The following is a 25883-nucleotide window of genomic DNA, read 5'->3' as shown; positions in this document are numbered from 1 at the left end:
CTCTCTCTGATCCTGATCGCATGCCTGCTACTAGTGTTGGGCTGCACATGAGAAAACACTCAAGGCGAGAGAAGGTGAAGAAGAGCGGAGAGAGTTTTCACATTCTATTTCCATTTTATAACATCATCCTATTTGCAGCCCTAATCAGCTGGAACTTCAATGCTATTTTCTGGTTACTGGATCCCAGTCAAATGGGGAAGTATGTATGCCATGTCACGTCACAACTGTAGAGTGTCACTGGAAATGACTGCTTTATGACACCACAGAGTTAGGGCAGTGCTTTCTGCCCTCACTCTTAATTGGCTTTTTGATAATGCCATATAGCCAATCAGAATGAGGAGAAATTACCCTCACTCTGAATGGATGACATTTTTTAAAAAAGCTGTCAACACATATGCCCATGTTGTTATTCCCCTGTGAAAACACACACAAAAGGGAGCACTTTTCATGGGGGAAAATGTTAACTAAAATACTTCTGTTTTGGCTCAACTCCACAGACAAATGCAGAGAAGGCACAAAAGACAGGAAGGTATAGACAATAGGTACTACACAGAGAAGTCCTGGAACATACACAAAGGGGGAAAGGCATACATGGGGCACAGAAGTAATACTCCCAGAAACTGGGAGGGGTACCAAGAGCACCTCATACTGTTGCCTCTGTCACCATGCCTTGGACTACTGGTGCCTCAGCCACAAATACATTGTTAGGAGCCCTACTGGGTCAAGTCTGGACTCAAGTCTCCCTGGCTGGCCTTCTCAGACATGGAAGTGGCAACTGAGGTCCCACCCCACTAGTTCTGGTAGGACCTGAGTTCAAGGTCCACCCACACTCTCCTCAGAGGAGGGAGACACAGTCCACCATTTACATGTTTTGTAGTTTGCATAAAGTTTATAACCATTTTCTAGTTTTATAGGTTGCACCTTTGGCTGTCTTCTCAGGGCAGGCCATGGGCATGTAAGCCTCATGGCTAGCTGTTTTGTTTCTGTTGGTGTTCATTTCTAAATTATTTTATTCTTGTATGTTTTGTCCTTGGTTTGGGTAACAGCTGCCGGAACAAACTTAGCACTGGAAAACTGAGAACCTGAGCAAAATCAGGCTTGACAGATTTGCTCATTCCTAGATATTAACCTATGAAAAGTATTTTAAAATATGAATAAATGTGAAATAAATGCTTTGCTTTTGCTACTGGGTGGGACAGAACAAGTTGAAGCTTTATCTAGGGTGCTGTTGGTGTGTGGACCATGACTCAGGGCTGAGTGTGCAGCCTGTCGTAGGTGGATTTGCGCTCCCTGTAAAACACAGATAGGGGACGTGTGGCCCTCCGTATGTTGGACTTCAGTTCCCATCATCCCTCACCATTAGCTAAGCTGTTGGGGATTGATGGGAGTTGCAGTCCAATAACATTTGGAGGGCCACACATTCCCCACCCCTGCCGTAAAAGATAAGGTTCATTGCTCTCTGGCCCAGTGCTCCTGTTAAATGCACAAGGGGGTGTCAGTAGCGAGGGGTGCCCTTTTCCAACTTCAGCTGGTACCCCAACTATCCTGGTTGATTTTGCACAGGCTAGCGGTTTGTTTTCAAGCTTAATTTAAAGTGTTATTTCTAACCTTTAAAGCCCTAAATGGCTTGGGGCCTGGGTACTTAAGGACCACCTTCTTCCATATGTTGTTCCTCACATCATCCGTTCAACATCTGAGGCCTTGCTCCAGATGCCACGGTCATATGTATGATGGGCAACTTACTAGGAGCATGACCTTTCCTGTGGTGGCTCCCATTTTGTGGAATGCTCTTCCAAGGAGCACCATCAGGCCTCCAGCCTATTTAATGCCTATTTAAAGCATGGCTGTTTGAGAACAGATTTGGCTGAATAATCTGCTGTCTTTATTATTTTAATACTTCTCCCTTTATGATTGCATTTTATGAAATGTTATTCGTAATATTGTGATTTTTATGTCACCGTGAGATTGTGTTTTGTAAGCCTCCTTGAGTTAGTTCACTTGGTGAAAACAGATGGGATATACATTTTTAAAGCAGATAAAAACAATAAATACTGTTCGTTTAACCAGTCTAATATTTTTCCATTGCCTGCAAGAGGGCAAGAGTTAGAACTGTTGGGGAACTTCCCCCCTCGGTGACTCAGCCACATGTCTAGAGTAGGCTTCTTCTGCCATCTCCAGTGGGTTGAGTGTAGGGAAACTCATGCCTTGTCAGGGGTGTGCTAAAAAGAGCTTAAATTCTGCACCCAAACAATCCAAATTCTGCACCCCCAAAAGATTAGTTATGTGAGGTGGATTTGTTTGTTTTTGTTAAAAGAGCAGCCATAAAGTGGAGATCAGGATTGGGACCATGGGAAGAGGATTAACTGTTTCCCCTCACACCATGTTCCTAATGAGTAAACACCCTTCGTCCTGTGGGAGGGAAGCTGGAATTGGGAACGACTGTAGCTTCCCTGCTGCAGCAAATGATAGCAGTGTGTGTGGATGGGGGTGGGTGGGATTTGCCACAGGTCCAAACCTGATCCCCCATCCCCCTGCTGATATTTAACAACAACAACACAACAACAACAACAACAACAACAACATCCAGATGTTAAATGTGACCATACATTTAACATAGTTTGTAGTTTGGCCCTTAATCAGCAAACCTTCGGGGTTCTGAGGTTTCAGGAGGCTTTTTCCTCATACACTCCAAGCACGTCATCACAGTCATAAGAAACATACTTTTTTTAAAAATGAAAGCAAACATTCTCACCAGAGCCAGCCCTCTCATTAGGCAGAGGGGCATAGCCCTCTCAGGCAGCCGATTGGGGGTGTTATGAAAAGGCAGCCAATTGTTAGTATTGAAATTGCATTTCATGTTTTATCATTGTACTAGTTGTACCCGGCGTAACATATGCCGTTGTAGCATAGCTTAAAGTTTATTAATTAAATATCATTGCGGGGGCGCGGGCTGCTTGGAGGCTGCCGATACAGCGCCGTCTGGCAGACCTGGGGGGCAGGGAGGTCGGGGGAGGGGGAGCAGGTATCCCCCTCTCCCCGGGCTGCCCGCCCAGCTCGCATGAGATTAGGCCGGGACCTGGGCTCGCAGCAGACGAGCGGCCTCCCACCCGGCCACTAAGGGCCCTGGCCATGTCTCGCTCATGATCCAGACCCTCTCCCCGGGGTTCCTGTCAGCCTTGGGCCGGCCGCCCAGCTCACATGAGATTAGGCTGGGGCCTTGGCTCACAGCAGGCAAGCGGCCTCCCACACGGCCCCCAAGGGCCCCAGCCGTGCCTTGCTCATGCTCTGGAACGTGGCACTGCCCCCTTCATGTAGGGGGGAGCGAAGAGGCAGAAAGGGGGTAGGATTACCTTGGAAAGCCTGGAGGAGTTGGGTGAGGGGCTTAGCAACCTGTATCAGCTGACATTACACATTGTTACTGTTGCTTAGCAACCTGTATCAGCTGAAGCCTTTACGGAAACATACCTAAGCGTTTTATATAGAGAGATTTTTACTGCCATGGAAGGAGAGAGGTACTTGTGGAATATTTAGCTTCATGTACCAAAATAACTTGGTTGGCTTTGGGTACTATTGCATCTTGATTGGCAGGGACTGGGCACCATTTTTGGCTCTGCCTCAGGCACCAAAATGTTTTGGGCCACCTCTGATTCTCCAGATGTTGAATCTTATGCCAAAATACCACACTCAGTGCTTTCTCTGTGTTCTCATTTAATCACAGCAACCTGCCTATAGCAGTTTTTGACTCTGCCACATGTGGTTCATAGAAGGGTGGTGTGATCCAAGAGGCAAGATAGAGCCCCAAAATTTCCTCTCCTGCAGCAGAGCCGGGGTCAGAAGTGGCAAAAGCAGTGGGGACTGGGTGAGGGGGAGGAAGAGAAGGAAATTAAAGTTCCCCAGTAGAAGGAAACTAAAGAGCAGTAAGTGTTATCTGCACATTTTGTCTTCTCCGGAGCCTCCCCAGGGCACTGTTTCTGCAACTGTAACAAGCTTTTCACTCTGCAAACCATTGTGATCTCAAGCATCCTGAAATTAAAAAAAACAAAAGAAAAATTCTCCTTGGGAAATACTTGCTGTTTCACTGTATTTCTTCAAGCTGGTGGAAGAAAAGAACCAGATGAAGTACAAGATGAGTTTATAAACGACAAACAGTAGCAAACAAAACGTTTTGTTTTAACTATCTGAAGGTTGCACTGAAAACATCCTTAAATCTTCTAGATCAGGGTGGTAGGCAAGGGGATATTGTAAAAACATGAACTGTTCAAGCTGGATTTCTGTTTTAAATTAACATCCTTAAATCATCAAATGGAGTGCAGCAGAAATGGCATTCTGTTGTTCATATAATTGTGAGTGCTGTGATTTATTTTACAAGCAAACACAGGATTTCCATGGCCCTCTGATCCCACCAGCATTTGCACCATGTTGAAATCACCAGCTGTTCGCATGCTACCAAACCCCATTAAAAAAACAGGAAGGGGTTTGGGACTGCCCAGCTGCTTTTGCTTGTATTTATATTCTGGGGAGGGCCTTGGACCTGTACTCCACTGCAAGCTCCCTTAAAATAACAAGATAGTTGAAATAAATGCAACATCTCTGGAAAGCAGTGCTTGTATTTAGATATAAAATAGGTAAAATGTCTGTGTGGGGGGAGGGTTTCTTAGATGAGTCCTAGTAACACCATTTTTCTAGGATCACCCATTTTACCATTTATGGATGTGAAATTCTATCCAGGAGAGCTTTTCCAAGTGGTTTGAAGTCTTCTTCAACCTGGTTCACAAAATGATGAAAAGCAACCCTCGGCAACCCACTGTGATTTGTTTGTTAAGTACCGGGAGAATAAAGTTGTTCGACTTAGATGCTGCTACTTCTGCAGTTTACACATGTGTCCAGAACACCATCTAGCCTTGTTTTCTAGGATGATGTGGACAATGTGCTTAGAAAAATGTGGCCTGCCAGTTGACTTTCTTGGCTTATAACATCAAGCAGAATAGCTGGATCCAAGAGGTAGTTAATGCTTCCTTGCAGGAAGGTTAGTCTCAGCCATTTTGAAAGGGATGGTTCTCTGGACCCAGAGGATTGTAACAACTATTAGCCAGGTGTAAATATCTTCTTCTGGGGCAAGATGCTTGAAAAAGTGGTGCAACTCCAGACACACTATAGTGAAACTGATTATTTGGATCCATTAAAAGATGGCTTGAGGCCTGCACAAAAACAGTCTTAAGAAACAAGGTATTTTTATTTGCTTGTTTACGTGTTATATACTTTGACCACTGGGTGAGGTTCGAATGTAACTGAACAGACCAGAAGCCTAGCTTTGCAATTCTGTGTCGGGCCGAAAACAGTTTTGGCTGCCTTGGTTATGATTACTATAGAAGGGAGGCTTCAAGCCAGGTTTGAAAGGAGGAGAAGCTAACCTTGGTTGAATTGGTCAGGGAAGTCAACAAATGTGATGGGCGCTTACCGAACAAGTTGCTAACTGAAAAAAGTTACTAACTGGGACAGTTCTTGGCTACTGGGCCTTTTCTGGGCACAACTCAGTGCTGGTCCTAAATGTCTTCAGATCTTGGTACCTAAAGTTCTACCTCCTCCTATATGAACCTCCTCCATGTCCTCTCTCCCTTCTGAATTAGGAAGTGATAACTGCAGAAAAGGGCCTTTTCAGTTGTGACTAGAGATGTAAAATTTCTGGACATTTTGAGGCTATTGGGGGGGGACTTGTTTCCTCCTGTGTTTTGGGGGGGGAATAGAAATTTGGGCGAAAAGTGGAAAATACTTATTTTTGCACTCTTTACAGATCTAAATTTATTTATTTATTTATTACATTTTTATACCGCCCAATAGCCGAAGCTCTCTGGGCGGTTCACAAAAATTAAAACCATGAAGAGCATAAAAACAACCAACAAATTTAAAACACAAATACAAAATACAATATAAAAAGCACAGCCAGAATAAAACCACACAGCAAAATTAATAGAGGTTAAAATATGAGATTAAAACAGCAAAGTTTAAATTTAAGTTAAATTTTGCTGTTTTAATCTCATATTTTAACCTGTATTAATTTTGCTGTGTGGTTTTATTCTGGCTGTGCTTTTTATATTGTATTTTGTATTTGTGTTTTAAATTTGTTGGCTGTTTTTATGCTCTTTATGGTGTGTTTGGGGAAGGGTTTCTTAGAAGAGTCCTAGTAACAGCCATTTTTCTAGGATCACCCATTTTAAAATACTGTGTTAAAATACTGAAAAAATAAAAAGGTCTTCAGCTGGCAATGGAAAGAAAACAATGTAGGTGCCAAGCGAACCTCTCTGGCAACTTTGTTGCTTTAAGGCAGCTTTCCCCAATCTGGTGCCCCCCAGATATTTTGGACATCAGCTCCCATCAGCCTCAGGCAGCATGTCCAATGTTCAGGAACGCTGGGTATTATAGCAGAAAACATCTGGTGAACAGCAGGCTGGAGAGAGCTGGTTTAGCAACATAAAGCACCCTTTCTGTTCCTAACGTTATATTATGTATAACTTGGTTTGCTCATAAAATTATAATTACATTTTAAAACTAAACTCAGTAAATTTGTAATTATTGTCTGAATAAACTATACTTTTAAATTTACTGTACCAAACATGATAATTTTATGAGCAAACCGAGATATATATATAGCATATCTTAGGTATGACCAAAGCAAGCATCAGCAAGTAATCCCTGAAATCTCTGAGTCAGAGGAATACTGGTTTAGCATCTTTTTGTATTTGTAAGGAAGTTTAAGGAAGTCCCCAAATATGTTTGTGGGGTGGAGTTTAGGGAAATCTGATATGAAGAAAAACTGTTGAGATTATATTTAGCTTGGAAAGACTCAGTTTAGGAATGGTAAGCAACCATATTTAATTTAAGAACCTTTAAGCAATCTCAACCTATTATTTGAAGAACAACGTTTTATTATGGTGACCATACATCCAGTTTTGCCCGGACATGTCCGGAAATGGGGGGCAAACCAGGTCTGGCCGGAAATCCCCGATTTCCCCCTTTTGTCCGGGAAAAAAAGCTTTTTTTAAAAAAACTGTTTAAGGCTCTTCAGGCTTCCATCGGGGCCTCTCCTCAGTCGCCATGGTGACGACGAACAAGGAGAGGCCCCAATGGAAGCCTGGAGAGCCGAGAACGGGCCTCGCAGCCCCTGCCCCCCAGCGATGCTATCCCCTTCTCCTCTGTGGTGGCACAAGCACGCCAGCACACAGGACGAGGCCTGCGTCACTGGGGGGGAGGAGCTGGGAGACCCATTCTCCGAGAACGGGCCTCGCAGCCCCCAGCCCCCAGTGATGCTCTCCCCTTCTCCTCTGTGGTGGCGCAAGCGCACCAGCACACAGAAGAGGGCCTGTGTTGCTGGGGGAGGAGGAGCTGGGAGACCCATTCTCTGAGAACGGGTCTCCCAGCTCCCTCCCCCAGCGATGCTGGGCCGGCGCCATCACGCCAGGCCAGCAAAAGGCCAATCTCGGCCCTGGGAGGGCTGGAGGCTGGGAACGGGCTCTCCTCAGCTGGGCCCGGGCTTCTTCCCAGTCACTCCATGGCTGAGTGAGGACTATAACCTGAATCTCCCAGCTGCCAGTCCAACACTTTAGCCACTATACCATACTATGATGATGATGGTGATGATGATGCCTTGGGTGAGTAAGTATTGTATTTTTGATGTTATTTTATTGTTTGCCTTGGGGGGTGTTGCTGTAGATTATTATTATTTTGCCTTTGGTGAGTGTGTGATGGATTTATCCCCCCCCCCAGTTAAGTATGTGTGGAGTTGTTGTTTTTAGATTGTCTTGGGGAGGGTGTGGAGTTTTTTCCATGCTCGGTGAGTGTGTAGGGGTGTGTGGATTTTAATTTTTATTGCCTTTGATGAGCATATGTGAGGTGTGTATTGCTGTTGTTCTTTTACCTTGAGTGTGTGTGTGAATGAATTTTTATTTTTGACTTAAGGCTCATCTACACCAAGCAGGATATTCCACTATGAAAGCGGTATATAACATGCAGGATGTACACTACTGCTTTATAGTGGTATTGAAGTGCACTGACAACTGTTGGGGCCCATTGACATGTACCATATACTGCTTTCATAACCGCTTTTATAATGTAATATCCTGCTTGGTATAGATGTGTCATGGGCCCCAACAGTTGTCAGTGCACTTCAGTACCACTATAAAGCAGTAGTGTGGCTCCTGCCTTTTATACACCACTTCCATACCACTTTCATAGTGTTATATCCTGCTTGGTGTAGATGAGCCCTATGTCTTTGAGATTATGGTTATTTTACAGTATGGCTTTTTTTTTATTGTACTAGATTTTTCTGCTTCATTTGTTAATATGAATTTTCTGCTTCATCTGTTAATAATGTTCCTTCTCTTGCTGGTGATGGTGATAATAGATGCTGATTCTAATATTAATAATGCTTCTTCAGTTGCTGGTGATGATTGCTGGTTGTGGTTGTTTATTATGTTATAAAAATAAATAAATGGTTTTATATAAGTGTTAATTCTTTTTTTTTAGTATTTAGTATACTATTATAGTAGTTGTGTGCCTTTGGCACTCATTGGTTGCTATCATTTACTTTTTGTGAACCACCCAGAGAGCTTCAGCTATTGGGCAGTACAAAAATGTAATAAATAAATAAACGTGACCGAGGCCATGCCCCCTTGGGGGCCGGACATGTTGAGTTGGCTCCACCTTGGGGGTGGGCATGTTGGGGTGGCCACACCTCCTGAGGGCGGCCATTTTATCCTCCTTTTTGGTTCTTCTTCGTGGTCTCTATGCATCACACATATGGGCTTTGCGCCTGCGCAGAGACCAGACCGGAACCTTCTCTAGCTGAGTGGAACGTTTTTGGCGGGAACCCCTCCCCCACGCTACTGCGCATGTCCATGGGGTTCCCGCCCTTCCCTCAGTTCTTCGTCGTCCGCATCGTGCCTAGACCAAAAGACTGAACCTCTAGCGTTTCTCTGCTTAAATCTGTTTAAAAATATTTTCTACTTACCTTTTTCTTCAGCTTTCTTCAGCTTTCTTCTTTTTCGCCCTTTTTCTCTTTTAATCTATAAAAAAAAAAAAAATATATTATTATATTCTTGTAGATAGTTTATCTTAGCGACTACGGTCGCGACTGCCGCATGGCAGTAAAGGCCCCGTTCCGCAAGTGTGTCAAGTGCGGAGCCAAACTACCTCCTACGGACGGACACTCCCTCTGTGTCCTTTGTTTGGGCGAAGGCCATATTGTACAGGCGTGCCACCATTGCATGTCCTTTACGAAGCAGACCAGAAAGAACAGGGCAGACCGCCTTCGCTCAATACTTTGGGAGAAAGCCCTCAAAGCTACAGAAGCTCCAATGGATAAAACGGCAACTGATAAGTCCGTTTCTGACCGAAGCACAGGGACGAATGTGCAAGCCAGAGCAATTGATAGGGCACAGATACCCCTGACGCCTGGCCGGTCTTTGGCAAGTTCTGCAGCCAAAAAGATTGCTAAAAAGGCCAGAACGCCAAAATCTTCCTCCGAAATGGAGAAGAAAAAGAAAAAGAAGAAGAAATCTGCGGAGAAAACCTCTCATGGCTCTCCCAGACTATCTGAGCCCCCTCGAGGGCAAACAACTCCTCCTACCGCTGTTACGGTATCGAGGCATGTCTCGACCCCGAGACCTCAGTCGATACCGAGGAAGACGGTACCGACACACCCTCCTAGTCTATCAGAGGGTGAGTTACGAGACTCCGCATCAGCAGCTTCGGCTCGGGAGCCTACAAGACCTCAAACATCCCAGAATGTAATCCCTCTGCAGGTGTCGCCTAGACGAACACCGAGGCGTGATTGGGACAGAGTCTCCCGATATTCTGAGCCCCAAGACAGGCAGAGTTTCTATGATTGGGATCGATACCGTACCCAAAGATACTATGATACAGATCAAGCCTATCATTATCCGCAGGAGGAATGTTTTCCTCAACCTCCTCCTACCACTAGGGTCTGTCAATTACCGCTACGGCCTCCATCAGCATATCAATCTCCATCTCGACGTCGAAGCCACCCTTCGACACCAGCTGCTGCAGCTGCCACGGTACCGACGGAGCGGGATCCTATGCAACTGGTTACCGTATCATCCCCAGAGGGTGACTACCCATCTGATTCGGACTCAATACACACTGTAGCAGCATCGGTACCGTCACCTAATGATGACGTACATGGAGAGGACCCTTCATCACCTTCGGATGATATGGTGAGGTTTTCGGACCATATGTTAAGGATGGCCCGTGCACTCGGCTTAGACCTGGAACAAGCGGTCGAACCGGAGGTCGATCCCATCTACGATGTCTTTCAAACAAAGACTAGTCTGTCAATTGCGATCCCTTTTCCGCCGGCACTCAAACAGACAGCACAACTCGCATGGGAGACACCATCGGTAACACAACCAGCTTCAAAGAGATTAGAATCTCTTTATAGGATTCAAGAACGGGATGCTGGATTTTTAATTAAGCACCCAAAACCGAATTCCATTGTGGTTGAATCAGCCCAGGGTCATTCTCAAAGAGCTCATGCTGCTCCCGTTGACAAGGAGGGTAGGAAGTTGGATTTGGCAGGCAGAAAGATCTACGCGGCATCCTCCCTCGGTATCAAAGCTTCAACGTACGAAGCAACAATGGCACGGTACCAGCTCTTCCTCTGGGAGAAAGTGGGGTCACTATGTGACTACCTCCCAGAGGATAAAAGAGACTTAGCGAGGGTCTTCCAAACGGAGGCTTCGGCGATTGCGAGGCAACAATTGTCAACTGCGAGGCATCAAGTCGATTGCCACTCAAAGAATATGATGGGGGCCATTTCTTTGAGGAGGCATGCCTGGCTACGATCAGCCAACCTCCCTACCGAGACAAAAGCCAGAATCGAAAGCATGCCCTTCGATGGCGAAGGGTTGTTTAATTCAAAAACTGACGAGACCTTAGATTCCATCTATAAGGCTCGTACGACTGCTAAAAAGATGGGTTTTTCTGCCCCTTCTGTACAATACAAACCTAGAAGATGGACAAGGCCTTCCCCACAACAACAATACCAGCAGCGGCCTCAATACCAGCAACCAAGGCAGCAGCAGCAACAACTTCAAAGGAAACGGCCTTATCAGAGTCGTTTCCAGCAGGAAAAACGTCAGCCCGACTTCTCTAAAAAGCAGCGGGTTTGACTCTTCGGCCCCAGATCCACTCCCTTTTGCGAACCGCCTAGCACCCCATTACCATCAATGGGAGTCAATAACATCAGACTCCTGGGTGCTCACTATCATCAACTCGGGCTATGCCATCGAGCTCGATGCCCTTCCTCCTTTTTCCGGCGTGAAAGTAACGACTCCATCCCCTCCTCTGCTACTCGAGGTACAGACCTTGCTATCGAAAGGAGCCATCTCTCCCGTACCTACAGAGGAAATCAACCAAGGTTTTTTCTCCCGTTACTTCACGGTCCCGAAGAAAGATGGAGGTCTTCGACCGATCATGGACTTAAGACAACTGAACAAGTTCATCACCCCGAAGAAGTTCCGTATGACAACGGTTACTTCAATTTTGCAGCTTCTACAAGAAGGAGTTTGGTTCGCAGTGGTGGATCTGAAGGATGCGTACTTCCACATTTCCATCAGGAAGTCGCATCAAGCTTACCTGCGGTTTTCGATCGGTGCATCCCAGTACCAGTTCACCGTTCTTCCGTTCGGGTTGGCCACGGCACCGAGAGTCTTCACGAAGGTCATGGCGGTGGTATGCGCCCACCTAAGGCAGAAAGGCATTTATGTTTATCCGTACCTGGACGATTGGCTTCTCGTAGCGGACAGCAGCGAGGCGCTCCAGTCGGATATACTAACCACCCTCAACCTGTTGGACTCGTTGGGGCTGTGGATCAACCACGAAAAGTCCATTTTGACTCCGCAGCAGAGATTGGACTTCATAGGGGTAACCCTATCCTCTCGAGACGGGAGAGCATACTTACCTTCAACCAGGGCAAACACCTTGCAGCAGTTAGCCATCGACATCGAAAGTCGTCGGAAAGTATCGGCTTGGACAGTCCAGAGACTATTAGGCTTGATGGCAGCCACTACGGCAGTCATCAGGTTTGCAAGACTCAGAATGAGGGTATTGCAGGCCTGGTTTTTAAGGACTTTCGATCTCAGGCTCAATGCCCGACGAACTTACCTTTCGTTACCGAAGCAAGTCAGGGCATCGCTGAAATGGTGGTTCTCGATGTCGACTCTTCTCGAAGGCGTTCCATTCCAACAACAGGCGCCTTCGGTAACGATCACGACGGATGCATCCTTAGAAGGATGGGGAGCTCATTGCGACTCCCTTACTGCTCAAGGTCGTTGGCCTCGATCACAGAGAGAACAGCACATCAATCACCTCGAACTCATGGCTGTAGAAAATGCAATAAGAGCATTTGCACAGTTGATCGAGGGCAAGAATGTCTTGATCGCGACGGACAATACTACCGTGGTGGCATACATCAACAGGCAGGGTGGAACAAGATCGCACCCTCTGAACCGTTCTGCACTCAGGATATGGAACTGGTGCATAAAGAGAAGGACTTACCTGACTGCGATCCATGTAGCCGGCAAGGAAAACGTCATTGCGGACTCTCTCAGCAGATCCTTCCATGTCGACCACGAGTGGGAGCTCGACGTCGAAGTGCGGGAAAGCCTTTTTCGGTACTGGGGCCGCCCTGCTGTCGATGTCTTCGCTACCGAGAACAACGCGGTCTGCGCCAAGTTTTGCAGCAGGGCAGGAAAAGGAAAGCGCTCTCTAGGAGACGCTTTCACCAGGACTTGGAGAGGAAATCTCCTGTACATGTTTCCTCCCTTTCCACTTTTGACAAGAGTGATAGCCAAGATCCAGATGGACAACTCCGATTGCATCCTGATCACGCCGTGGTGGCCTCGACAGACGTGGTTCTCCCACGCTCTTCGGTTATCGAGAGGGGATTACATCAGGCTTCCGTCGATACCGAAGCTCCTGTCTCGACACCAGGGCAAGGTTCGACACGCAGATTTGTCGACCCTCAAGTTGACTGCATGGAGGATAATAGCCACTCCTCCTCTGGGATCAGAGTTTTGACTGTGGACCACATTATATTAGCAGCACTAAAGCCTTCCACAAGAAAGGCTTATGCGGCAAAGTGGCAAAGATTTCAGAACTTTGCTTCAAAAGATGGTCAAATACCAGAATCTTGCCATTTGTCTTTCATCCTCAATTATTTATTGACACTCTTCCAGCAAGGACTTAAGCTCGCATCCATCAGGGTTCACCTTGCTGCGATTACATCTTTTCACCAAGGTATAGATGGGTTTACACCTTTTACCCATCCAACAACCAAGAAATTTCTGAAAGGTCTGAAGAACACGATACCGACTGTGAAGAGTATCGTGCCGCCATGGAGCCTGTCAGTTGTGCTGCAAGCACTGACACGCAAGCCCTTCGAGCCCATGGCTTCGACAGACCTTAGGCTACTTACTTTAAAGACTGTCTTTCTAGTAGCCATTACATCGGCAAGACGAGCAAGTGAGCTTAGAGCTCTTAGGATAGATGTCCCATACACTATCTTTCATAAGGATAAGGTTGTGCTACGCACAGATCCAGCCTTCCTACCTAAGGTAGTGTCAACTTTTCATCTGTCCCAGCACATTACTTTGCCTGCTTTCTTTCCTAATCCATCTACACCTCTTGAGTCTTCCTTGCATACTCTCGATGTAAGAAGGGCTCTTGCTTTTTACAAGGACAGAACGGACAATTTTAGGAAGACAAAACAGTTGTTTATTTGTTATGGGGAGCCTTCTAAGGGACTCCCTGTCTCCTGCCAACGACTGTCACGTTGGATAGTGGAGGCAATTGAATTGGCCTACTCTATTTCTAAAATGGAGTTAGTGAAACCTGTGACAGCTCATTCCACCAGAGCTGTTTCAACTTCGGTGGCCTTCACCAGAGGTGTTCCACTGACTGAAGTCTGTAGAGCTGCAACGTGGTCCACTCCATCCACGTTTGTCAAGCACTACAGTTTGGACACTCGTGCGAGGCAGGACTGCTCGTTTGGGAGGACAGTGCTCTCCGAGATCTTCAGATGATGCACCAACCCACCTCCAAAGGTATGTCAGCTTGCTACTCGCCCATATGTGTGATGCATAGAGACCACGAAGAAGAAATGCAGGTTGCTTACCTGTAACTGTAGTTCTTCGAGTGGTCATCTATGCATTCACACAACCCACCCACCATCCCCACTTGGTGGTGTGAGACTTACAAATGACACAGTTATGTGTGGAATGTACTTTATTAAAATTACACTCAAGTTTATGGGGGCACAATGTCGGACTCCTGTAAACTGAGGGAAGGGCGGGAACCCCATGGACATGCGCAGTAGCGTGGGGGAGGGGTTCCCGCCAAAAACGTTCCACTCAGCTAGAGAAGGTTCCGGTCTGGTCTCTGCGCAGGCGCAAAGCCCATATGTGTGAATGCATAGATGACCACTCGAAGAACTACAGTTACAGGTAAGCAACCTGCATTTTCCAAAATATGGTCACCCTAGTTTTATTTACTTTTGTAAATAATTTCCATTAATGAACATCTTACTTTTTCTTCATTTTGAAAAGTTTTCTCTAGTGATAGTGTCAGTCCCATGCCCACACCATAGGAACCAGGCTCCTGAATTTCTTTTAGATAGAGTTGATTTCTTATAATGGCAGCAGTTAAAATGTTTTATAGCTGAGACAGCATTCTAACTGAGAACTTTATTTAAAAACTGTGGCAGTGAGTTCTATAGACCCAAGCCTCAAAGTTGCTTTTTGTGGTTTTTGTTTTAGAAACATAGATGGGACAACCCACTTGCTGTTCTGTTGCATCTGGTGACTGGATAACCTACAGTGTTTTTCCACATGTGCGTTTTAGATTAGAGCTGCTTTAATGGACCGCTACAGCATCTAACCAGAACAAGCCCAGAAATACAGGACTTTATAGAACAAAACCCAAACTGTCAAGAATACACATTTACTTCCATTATTATGATATGGTGACTCTACTACCATGTTGGGAAAATGAGCATAATTTTCTATCAGTAAAAGATACTTTAGATCAATCATTTCATTAAGGAATGAAAGAAACTATACTGGAAATCTTATGAGAGGATTAAAAAAAACTTCCTCCCTATGACTTCATAATTTCCATACATTTGCCATCTCTAGTCTATTTATAAAACCATTCTTATTACATTGTTTTTAGAAATCATTTTGTGGGGAGTAAAGGCTGGATAACAGATATATAAACAAGTTGTCTTAAATTCTAAAAGAAAATATTTCATAATCCAGAGCTGTTCAATTTTTCCATTTTTTCAACAACAGCAAAAAAAGTCCTTGAAAAATAATGGAAAAATCCCAGGGTTCCCCCCCTCATTTTTTCTGTCCCCCCCCCAAAAAAGCCTTCACCTCTCTAGTTGGGGCACCCCACATGCGAAATGCCCTTACCTGGCAATTAACGTGGAATTATTTTCCTCAGGGCTTTCAACATGTGCCCCAAACTGACGAGTTTTTTCAACTCTACCACTTTGAACTGTCTTTATTGTTTCATTAACTTTATGTATTGTTTTTATTTTGCATTTGTTTTATTTGACATTTGTTAGCCATCTTAGGAGTTTTCTAAATGGAAATGTGGGAAATAGATTTCTTAGTTAAATAAATAATAAAATGCTATGTTTAAATATTAATATTCTTGAAAAGATCTCTATTTGACCAGAAACTCTTCCAAAGTTGATTTTTTTCTGCAAGTTAATGGAATTACACTTAGTAGTTGCTTGCTTGTAATGAACTCTTTATATTATAGGGAAATTAGAGTATAACACATAGTGGGCCCACTATGACAGGATTTTCTCCTGGATGAGCCTCCATTGAAATAAATGGGTGTTATCCATGGGATTCTATTTATTTCAAGGGGCTCAGAAAGGAGAACTTTCTGCCCTATCTACCTTTCTTGGAAATTTTGTGATGGTTCTTGGAGCTTGTTGATGAAGTACAGTCCTGCTTCTGTAGACACCTGGTACTTTTATTTGCATTTTGGGCAAGGAGTTATAATCTGTTAACATGTGCAGTGCACATGATTGCCAAAAGCAAAGACACGCCTAATAATTCAGCCCCGGGTTTCTAAGTGAAGCCGCCTGTTGCTTCCTTGCAATAGGAGCTCATCCAAATTCAACTGAAAGCTCTGTAGGAACTCCTGGCTTACAAATGCTCCCTACAGCCTTGAAGAAAACAGCCTTGAAGGCAAGCAAGAGTTCAGTCCCTAATGTGTACAATATTGCCTTTTTCCTGCTATCTTTCGATAGCCACGAGAAAATGGTTTTCTTTCAGTAAAGTCTATTGGAATTTTCGAGCGCCTGCCTTTCAGAAAATGAGAGCAATTCCATCTCCCTCAAGTAACTACTGTAATTACGTTATAGCTTCTCAATCCTTAAAGTATTTTCTAGGCCAATGAGACACTTCAAAGCACATTACTTAGTAGTAGTAGTAGTAGTAGTAGTAATAGTAGTAGTATGTATGTATGTGATACTGTACAGAATAACTTAAGAATTGTGGATGGGGGCAGGAAAAAGGAAAGGAAAGCAAGTGCCAGAAAAGTTTTCTGTAAGTACAATTAGCCCTTTGCCACTATTTCTGCATACATTCTGCTGTGTTGTTCCTGTAGATTACTCAAAGTGCTGGTATTAACATTTAAAGCCCTAAACGGCTTGGGGCCAAGTTATCTGAAGGAACGCCTCCTCCCATATGTACCTGCCCGGACCCTAAGGTCATCCTCAGGGGTCGTTCTCCGCGAGCCCCTGCCAAAGGAAGTGAGGCAGGTGGCTACCAGGAGGAGGGCCTTCTCTGCTGTGGCCCCCCGGCTGTGGGATGAGCTCCCTAAGGAGGTTCTCTTGGCACCTACATTATATGCCTTTAGACGTCAGGTGAAGACCTTTTTATTCTCCCAATATTTTAACAGTCTATAAATAAATTTTAACTTGGTGTTTTACATTTGTAATTTTGCATTGCTGCTGTTTTTATCTGGTTGAGCTTTTATATTGTATTTTATAGTATGGTTTTATACTGTTGTTTTATACTTTGAATGTTTTTAATTTTTGTGAACCGCCCAGAGAGCTCCGGCTATTGGGCGGTATAGAAATGTAATTAATAATGAATAAATAAATAAATAAATAAATAAATACTCTCAGAAGCCTTGTATAATCCATCTCATGTATATAGAATAGGGCTGTCATCCTATTAAAGAAACCATAAGGGACAATCCTATTCATGTTAAGACAGGAAAAAAGCCCTACAACTGTAGGACTTTTTCCATCTAAACATGCATAGGTTGCACCCTTAGTCAGTTAATCAAATGGGTTTTACTTGATTAATTGATTAGTCTGCATAAATCTGAATATGACTAAAACAATTGTTTTGAAGAAACTCCCCCTACTCCAATAATTTCTTTGTTTTTAGCTGGTGCATGTACATGTTACAGCAAGCACTGTGTGAGATTGTAGGGGGAGTGCTTCTCCTAATATGATGCCTGCCAACTGCAGCTTTTTTAGTATGTTTTGTTGTTGTTTATTCGTTCAGTCGTTTCCGACTCTTCGTGACTTCATGGACCAGCCCACGCCAGAGCTTTCTGTCGGCTGTCGCCACCCCTAGCTCCCCCAAGGTCAAGTCTGTCACCTCCAGAATATCATCCATCCATCTTGCCCTTGGTCGGCCCCTCTTCCTTTTGCCTTCCACTTACCCTAGCATCAGCCTCTTCTCCAGGGTATCTTGTCTTCTCATTATGTGGCCAAAGTACTTCAGTTTTGCCTTTAATACCATTCCCTCAAGTGAGCAGTCTGGCTTTATTTCCTGGAGTATGGACTGGTTTGATCTTCTTGCAGTCCAAGGCACTCTCAGAATTTAGAACTTATTTATACAGTCATACATCAGCTATACAATACAACTGGGATATCAAACTCCAAGTAGCAAAACGGATAAGATATAATATAATATAAGTTGGACTCTATCAATGGAATCAGTTAGCTAGGGAGGTTGTGGGCTCTCCCACACTAGAGGCACTCAAGAGGCAGCTGGACAACCATCTGTCAAGGATGTTTTAGGGTGGATTCCTGCATTGAGCAGGGGGTTGGACTCGATGGCCTTGTAGGCCCCTTCCAACTCTGCTATTCTATGATTCTATGATTCTATGATCTGACAAGTCATCCTGGCCTGAGTCAGGCATGACAGCTGGGAACCTGACAATATCTTTGAGCATTTCCTTATTCAGAGTTTTAGGATAGCAGTTCAGAGTTTTAGAATAGGCACAGCAACTCTTGCCCTCTAAGTTTCAAAATTGGAGGAATGAAGGCCCTCAACTGTTCTCCCTACATATTTAGAGTTACCAGACAAAGCTAGAAGAAACCTAGTAGAGACAGGATGCGGGGAAGGAAATTCCCCAAGACTCCTCAGGAGCCAGTGAAGAACCTTCCCAGAGGCTTATCAGTGAGGAGGCCCAGACTCAGAAGCTATCTTCCCCCGTCCCCATGGGAGTCCAGCCTCTGTCAGAGGGGGAGAGAGCTTCAGGATTGTCAGATGCCAAAGCCCACTGCCAAGTTAACTGGTTGGAATTAAGAGGAGGCGGTGGAGGCATCACAGAAGATTGGCTGCCCATCAGAAGTTGGGTCAAGAGGATCCTCCCTGAAAGAAAGGGCTCAGAAAAAAATGCCAGAGGATGGTGGGAAACCCATCCATTAGTTGAAGGCAACTACCCTACTTTCAGTAACTCTCTTAATCAAAGCGCTATCTACCTAATTAGGCCCTGATGACAGTTCCCAGCCTTTGTAGCTGCTTTAAGTGTGAAGAAGTGCTATTATCAGAATAAAAAAGTTTGTGGATTGCACAGCAAGTTTCACTTATAATATTTTATTTATTTATTTATTTATTTAGAATATTTATATACCGCTCCCCATTGAAAAATTTTGGAGCCGTGTACAAGGTAAAATGAAAATAAAAATAGAATAAAACAGTTAAAACAAAATTTAAAAAGAAGCAAAAACAGAAATCCAAGGCTGCGTGCTAAAGAAAGACTTCTTGGAATAAAGATGTTTTCAGGAGGCGCCGAAAGGAGTACAAGGTTGGCGCCTGCCTGACCTCCAGAGGTAGGGAGTTCCACAGGAGGGGCGCCACCACGCTGAAGGCTCTTCCCCTGGTGGATTCCAGTCGGAGGATGGATCTAGGTGGAACCACCAGGAGCAGGCCCTCGGATGACCTCAGTGACTGGGCAGGTTGGTAAGGGAGAAGGCGCTCTCTCAGGTATCCTGGTCCCAAGCTGTTTAGGGCTAATAATTTTTCTAATACTTGGGGCAGATCCCATTAAATTAAAAGATGCTATTAAATTAAATTTGGGTTCCATAATCAGTCTCTCTTTTCCAACTATTAATTCCTTACTAAACTGCTTATTCTCATCCTCCATAGGAATACATCTACAATAGCACTTTGTCTGCTTTTCAGATACTTCTGGCTGCAGCCCTACACCCTTCCAAGAATCTAATGGATTAATTTTAATGGACTAATCTATCCAACTGAATTGCTAGAGACTGCAGCACTCATATTAAATGAACACAAAAGCCAAATACTTGTCTCTTTCCACAATCTATTGCAAACCACATAGTCACATAACAAAGGCTATGAACAACAAACGTTATGAGTAACAAATAAGAAATGTTAGTGATGTTCATTTTTTGTACCACAAGAAGACAACATAACCCTAATAACAGTAAGGAATAAAAAAATATGCTGCCCAAAAAGTGGCATGAGGTATTCAATATTGTTTGAAGTAGGCCATCCAGCAGAGGGAAGCAGTGTGTTTCTTATTTCATAGCTGCCCTTTTCATTTCATTTCAATGCCTTTGATGCTCTCGTTTCAGACACTTTTACTTTGATTTACTGAAAAGGGAGGAAGGTCTCCAAATCTAGAACATCATGAAATAAGGAAGTTCTAGGGAATTTTAAAATGCAGGCTATCACACTTGAGCAAGTTTGGAAACAAGGAAGCTAGTTCTCCAGCTCTCTCTTCCAGGGGGGAAATAATAATTAAAACAATAATCATAGTTAATGCAAAGAAGATGGGAAATTTGAAGAGCAAACCATTTCTTGCATTAACAATATTTCTGACATGTATGTCGGTGAATGGATGAATACAATCTCGGCTTGGAACCAGGCTACCCGAAAGACTCCCATACAAGCCTACCTGGGTCTTAATATCTTTGGGAGAGGCCCTTCTTTCAAGACCAATGCCTTCAGAGATGCATTTGGTAGCAACACAAAACAGGGCCTTCTTGGTAACCACTCCTAGACTGCAGAACACCCTGTTGAGAGAGACTAGCGTTGCTTCTTCTTTACTGTCCTTCCGCGAACAGGCAAAGGCATTTTTATTCATGCAGGCCTTTGGTGTGGAAGTGGGTCTGTTGGGTTAGATGCTGTTTTTATTCTGTTATTGTGTTTTTAACTGTGCTGTAATGCATTTGTTTTATCATTGTTTTAATCAAATTCTATTAATGATTGGTGCCATTTTTCTTGATAGAAAGGCAGGGTACAAATCATATACATACCTACATGCTGGATGCACACAATATGACCCAAGATTGGTGGCATGAAGACCACCAATATATTTTGTGCCACCACTCCTGCCCTACCCTGCCCATGTCCTTGCCTCCCAGGACCCAGCCCCAGAAGAATACTAAATACCTTTGTAGTTTGGTTGTTGTAATTTACTAGTAAGCAGTTGTGTTAAGCCACAAGTGTCTGGAGTGTTACTCACCCCACGTCTACAGCCTAAACCCCAAGTTATTAAGAAGGAGAAGGTAAATGAAGGAAGGTGAGCTCTTAAGGTGTCAAAAAAAATCCTTAAGGTGTTTTTCAGGAAGTCCAGGACATAGAAGGAACCCTTACAGGAGGCATAAAAATACTTTAAAATGAATAAGTAAGAATACATTCAATGATTTGGACTTGCACAGGTAAACATCACTTATGTGATGTTATACAATCTTTGCTGGATCTGACTAATGCAGTTGTAATAAAATCATTCTGGAAGCCATGACTCTATCTTCGAATTTTCTGAAATGGATTCATGGAACTTTTCCAACTTCAGTACATATGCAGTAGGAGGGCATCTGCACCACCATGGTATGATGATATAATCACACCGAAGGGATGTCATGACAGCATTAAGCTGCATTTTCATACATCCCGGGAAAGTTTTCTGCATCTCAGAAGCTTACAGAACTGCAGTGGAGAAGGGACAGATTTTGATAAATTTCAGCTCCCATGCAGTTCCAACCCAGTAGCAATGACTAGTTTTTGTGTGCAGCAGAATTTTTAGTCCTTCATTTGTCACTCCCTGCATGTTCATGAACAGCGAGAGATGGTGAGGGTCAGGACAGATAGCTTAGCATGAAGTTGTGAACTGCCAGTACTCTATTTGCACCCACAGCCATTCAAGTAGAATCTATAATCAATTCCAAAAATGTTGAAATTCCATTACTGGACTTCCTTTTTTAAAAAAGGAAGCTAAAAACATTATGACATACAAAATAACGAATATTGCAAACATAGTTACCAAACAGAAATGCCAGTCCAACACAAGACGTGAATCTTTGTTTTTCCAATAAATCTTTGCAGATTTTCAAACACAGCATCCCTTGGTAGTTTCCTTAACTTTACTCCACAGGACACTCCACAATTAGTAACTCAAAACATTGTAGTTCAGGGTTTTAGCCCTGGAATAATAATATAATTATAACAAATCTCAAAGATACAAAAATAATTCCCCACCCTGTGCAATTCTGCTGTACACAAATATCTGTTCACTTTACCTTTTGCAAGGTGATATGACCCCATAATTTCTAGCATTCAGCTTCCCTTTCTGTTGTTTCTTCTATGATGGAATAAACTGTCTACTCTATAGAGGTTACACAGACACCTAACATCAGCCATGCTCATTTGTGTTTACTTTCAAATGTTCCCTGTTAAATGTTCTCATGCATTGCCCGTTTACTCTGGCTTGTTGTTGGACTTTTTACTGTCTAAACATGCATAGGATTGAGCCCTGACTCTCTCTTTTTTTCTTTCTTTTTTAACGTCTGCAGTGAACCGCTTATTTTGCATCTCACAAAGTGTTGAACCCCATTTGTGTGATGCTCTTTGATCGACTTTCCTAATAGTTCTTGCTTCCCTTTTAGATCTCAAGGTGTGGTCCAATGTCATGGAGATCCTGGAGGAAAAAGATGGAGTTGACACAGAACTTCTGGTTTATGCAATGACTTTAGTTAACAAGGTTTGTTTTCACTTGAGGTTTACATATTCAGACATAACAGCACACAATTTCCTATGGTTGCTGACAATATTTGAAAGCAAATGGGAAATCTTCCTTTAAAATTCCAGTTAAAAACCAATTTTAAAAGCTTAAGAACATAAAAAAGCTTAATTTCCCCCCTCTACCATGTAGTAGTAGCTTAACAACCACTTATTCAATGGATGTAATATCTCCTAACTTCACTGTTTCCCACAACTTATCTAGGGGTTCAGAACCTCAGGCCTGGGGACCAAATCTCACCCTCTGGGATTCCCCAGATGTCCATACCCCTGTCCCCCAATCACTGATGGTTTGGTGGTTTCCTGGCTTTTATGCGGTTCTGTCCGCATTGTAAAAGATTGGCAATAACTAAATGGCTTAGTTATTGGCAATAAGAGCTTTAAGATACAATAAGTTGGTATTTGGAGGGGGGTTGCCTGCTCCTTTTTTCTTTCAATCCAAAATGGAATTCCGCCCTTGGTCTGAAAGAGGTTCTACACCCTTGGCTTGCACATAATGGAATTGATTCCTGCATCTGCTACCTCTCCTCTTGAGAGGATAGCTGGATTTGCCTTCCGAAATGAATTTGTCCTGGTCTCACTAGCCCTACAGGTGGGCCCCTTGAAAGAAAAGATGGAGCAAGGCGGACCACCACCAAGTGGGCTACCAGAAAAGCCCATTCCCATAACCACCGTTGCTACCACACTTGCCTTTGAGAGAGCCAGCTTGTAGTCTTGAAGGGGCTGGCCTGATTTGGTGCTGTGGCCTCTAATTGCTGATCCTTAGTTTATTTGAAGGAAAGTTGCATCTGAAGTCCTTGCTTAAGATTTGGGTCATACAGTGTTACCTTTTGTTACCCAAACACAGCAGAATGCACAACCATAGCTGCACAAATCATATGGTTTAATTTGAAACATGAATCAGGAAATGAGAGTATAAATAAGTGTAATGGTGATCAAAGTAGTTGAAATTAAGAGTTAACTATTATGGTTTCCAGAACAGAAGAATGTTGTTGATTTTTTTTTTATTTTTTAAGAAGAACGTTACTATAATGAACTTAACAGATCAGAGTGTTGAGATTTTTTTTCTGTTTAAAAAGAAGCCAGGAAAAATACCATAACTTTGCTTTCTTGTTTAGCTCACTTAAGAGTACACAATTTTAATGGTTATTCCATTGCCAAACAAGCAACAAACAGGCATTGGTCAACTCACAGGAGGATTCTTCCAGCAATACTGTAAAGTTCAGATGCTTCATAAGACAATACAGGAGCAGGACAACATGGGTCATCTTTGCTGGTCCCAGGCAGCCCACCCTCCCCATCTGGGTTTGGGCCTGAAAGACCAAGGAAAGGTTTTGGTGTAAGGAGGATTAGTTGTAAGCAAGCACAATTTGTGACGTTGTACAGCATGATTACTGATCATGTTGCATGGCTTGAGCCATCATGAGATACCCTTAACTCAGGTCTTAAACCGGCAGGCAAAAGACTTAAAAGTACACAATCTCCTGCAAAAACAGGCAACTTTGTCTATGCCCTAGCAGAAGGAAAGGGTTCAAGAGGGTCTTGCTACTGCTGGGTGCTGTGCCGTCCCTTGAACATTTCCCACCACCACCTCACACACACACACACACACAAGACTAGGAACATTAGGAAAAAATGTTTTTCCTGACATCCCTAGCAATATGTGGTGCCCCTGATTTTCAGGGGAGGTAGGGATAAACGTTCCCTCCCCACAGGTCTGTGTAAGGCGTTGTTGCTTACACAAGAGTTTGGGGGAGTAGTGGTTTGAATTTTAATGTGGATTGAGGATTTTTAATAGTAACTGTTTTTATGTACTGTTGTAAAGCGCCACAATGCCCGAAATGGTGAGGTGGCACTATAAAAATATTTTAATAAATAAATAAATAATAAAATCCTCCCACATCTGTAATTACGGTAATTACTTAAAATCAGAAAGTGAAACGGCACACTACACATTAAGTTTATCTTGGCGTCTGCTTTCGCCACTTTTCTCTCCTCATCTCGTTTTTCCTTTTGTGTTGTGCCTTCAGAACGTGTCGCCAAAAACTAAAGGAACCCCAAATAGCAAGTGAAAAAAAGGCAAGGGCAAGGGGAGGAAATGGAGATATATTTCCGTTTCCACCCCTTGCGCTTGGCTTTTTTTCACTTGCCTTCAGAACGTAAGCCTGCCGGCAGGGCCTACCCTTATTAGAGCTCCCATGTAAAGTGCTCTGGGAGCCTTTTCAGCAGAAAAGTTGGTTAACAATTATTTAATAATATAATAAGTAAATAATACATACTTCCTGAGGACCACAAGAATCTCCTCTTGTTTTTCAGGTACAACTCCATTTTCAGTGGAGTGCCAGCTATAGTATTGGTCAAATATAAGTAGAGATGTGAAGGCCCGGAAAAACCCTGAAAAATTCAGGGAAAAACCATTTTCCCCTGTTTTTTCCAAAGCCTTTTTTGGGTTTTTTCCTGAAAAATTGGAAAAATTGAAAAAAAAATGAAAAAACAGATTACAGGATGTTTTATTTTAGCATGGTGAATAAAATGTTTAAGACAAGGTGTTCAGATATTTACTTCTCCAAATGATTTCTAAAAACTGTACAGTATCAGATTATTACAATGTCTGTGCACCAAGGACAAGCAAGTCCTAGGTTGCAAACTGAGACTACAACTCTCAAATGCAAGAGGAAGATGCATTTCTGCCTCTAGGGGGCACTGCCATGGAAGCAGAGACTGAAATTAATACTGATAGCTATAGGTCAGAAAATGAGTCTGATTAAATGTCATGCATATTCATTGAATCTTGGTCCCCCACTTTTTCTCAGTTCTTTTTATGGGAATGGGGGCTTTATGTCTTGACACTAGTGGAGACATAAATAATTTTCTTTGTTACTAATGTTGGTGCTTTCTTCTGTTGTTGTTTTAAATTGATTTTTTGCCTGCTCCTCATAAACTGGCAGAACCAAAGAGGTTCCTTACAGTTCAGGTGTTCCTAACAGTTCATGAGCTTGTAGCTCCATTTGTTACCAAAAAAAAAAAAAAAAGTAAAGTAAATTTGTAATAATTGTTTGAATACACTACTTTCAATATACCAAATGTAATAATTTTATGCCAAACCAACTTGGACATAATTACTAAAGTAACAAAGTGACTTTCAATCTGTAAAAAGTGCTAATATTGCCTTATTTCATTTTCCCCTGAAAATTTCCATTTTTTCCCGGGGAAAAAAACGGTTTTTTTCCCATGGCTTCAAAATTTCTGGAAATTTTACATCTCTAAATATTAGACAAGCATAAGATACATAGGAAACGCTCTCTCTGTGAAATTGCTACCAGGAGCCCAGTATTGGTCAAGCCCAAGGTTTTTCTCCCATTTTATAACTGGGGAAAACACTCCCTGCCACAACTCCCCATCACCAAACATTGCCGTACACAGGCTAGGCTGGCTTTTCATGCAATTTGCTGAATATCTTCAGAGAAAAAAGTGTTCTAAAAGTGTTGGGTGACAAAGGGG

General features: G+C 43.3%; 1 protein-coding gene across 12 annotated transcripts in view; it reads left to right on the top strand.

The window, feature by feature from the left end:
• The window catches only part of FHOD3 (formin homology 2 domain containing 3), a 401018-nt gene that overhangs the window by 249019 nt on the left and 126116 nt on the right, over nucleotides 1-25883 (top strand). For all 12 annotated transcript variants that reach the window (XM_063131345.1, XM_063131400.1, XM_063131398.1 and 9 more), the window contains exon 8: nucleotides 22250-22344. In XM_063131345.1, coding sequence (XP_062987415.1) covers nucleotides 22250-22344 — 95 coding nt within the window. The remainder of the gene's footprint in view (nucleotides 1-22249; nucleotides 22345-25883) is intronic.

The sequence above is a fragment of the Elgaria multicarinata genome, chromosome 1, assembly GCF_023053635.1.
Source record: "Elgaria multicarinata webbii isolate HBS135686 ecotype San Diego chromosome 1, rElgMul1.1.pri, whole genome shotgun sequence".
NCBI classification, from domain to species: Eukaryota; Metazoa; Chordata; class Lepidosauria; order Squamata; family Anguidae; genus Elgaria; species Elgaria multicarinata.
This window is presented reverse-complemented; position numbering and strand designations above follow the sequence as displayed.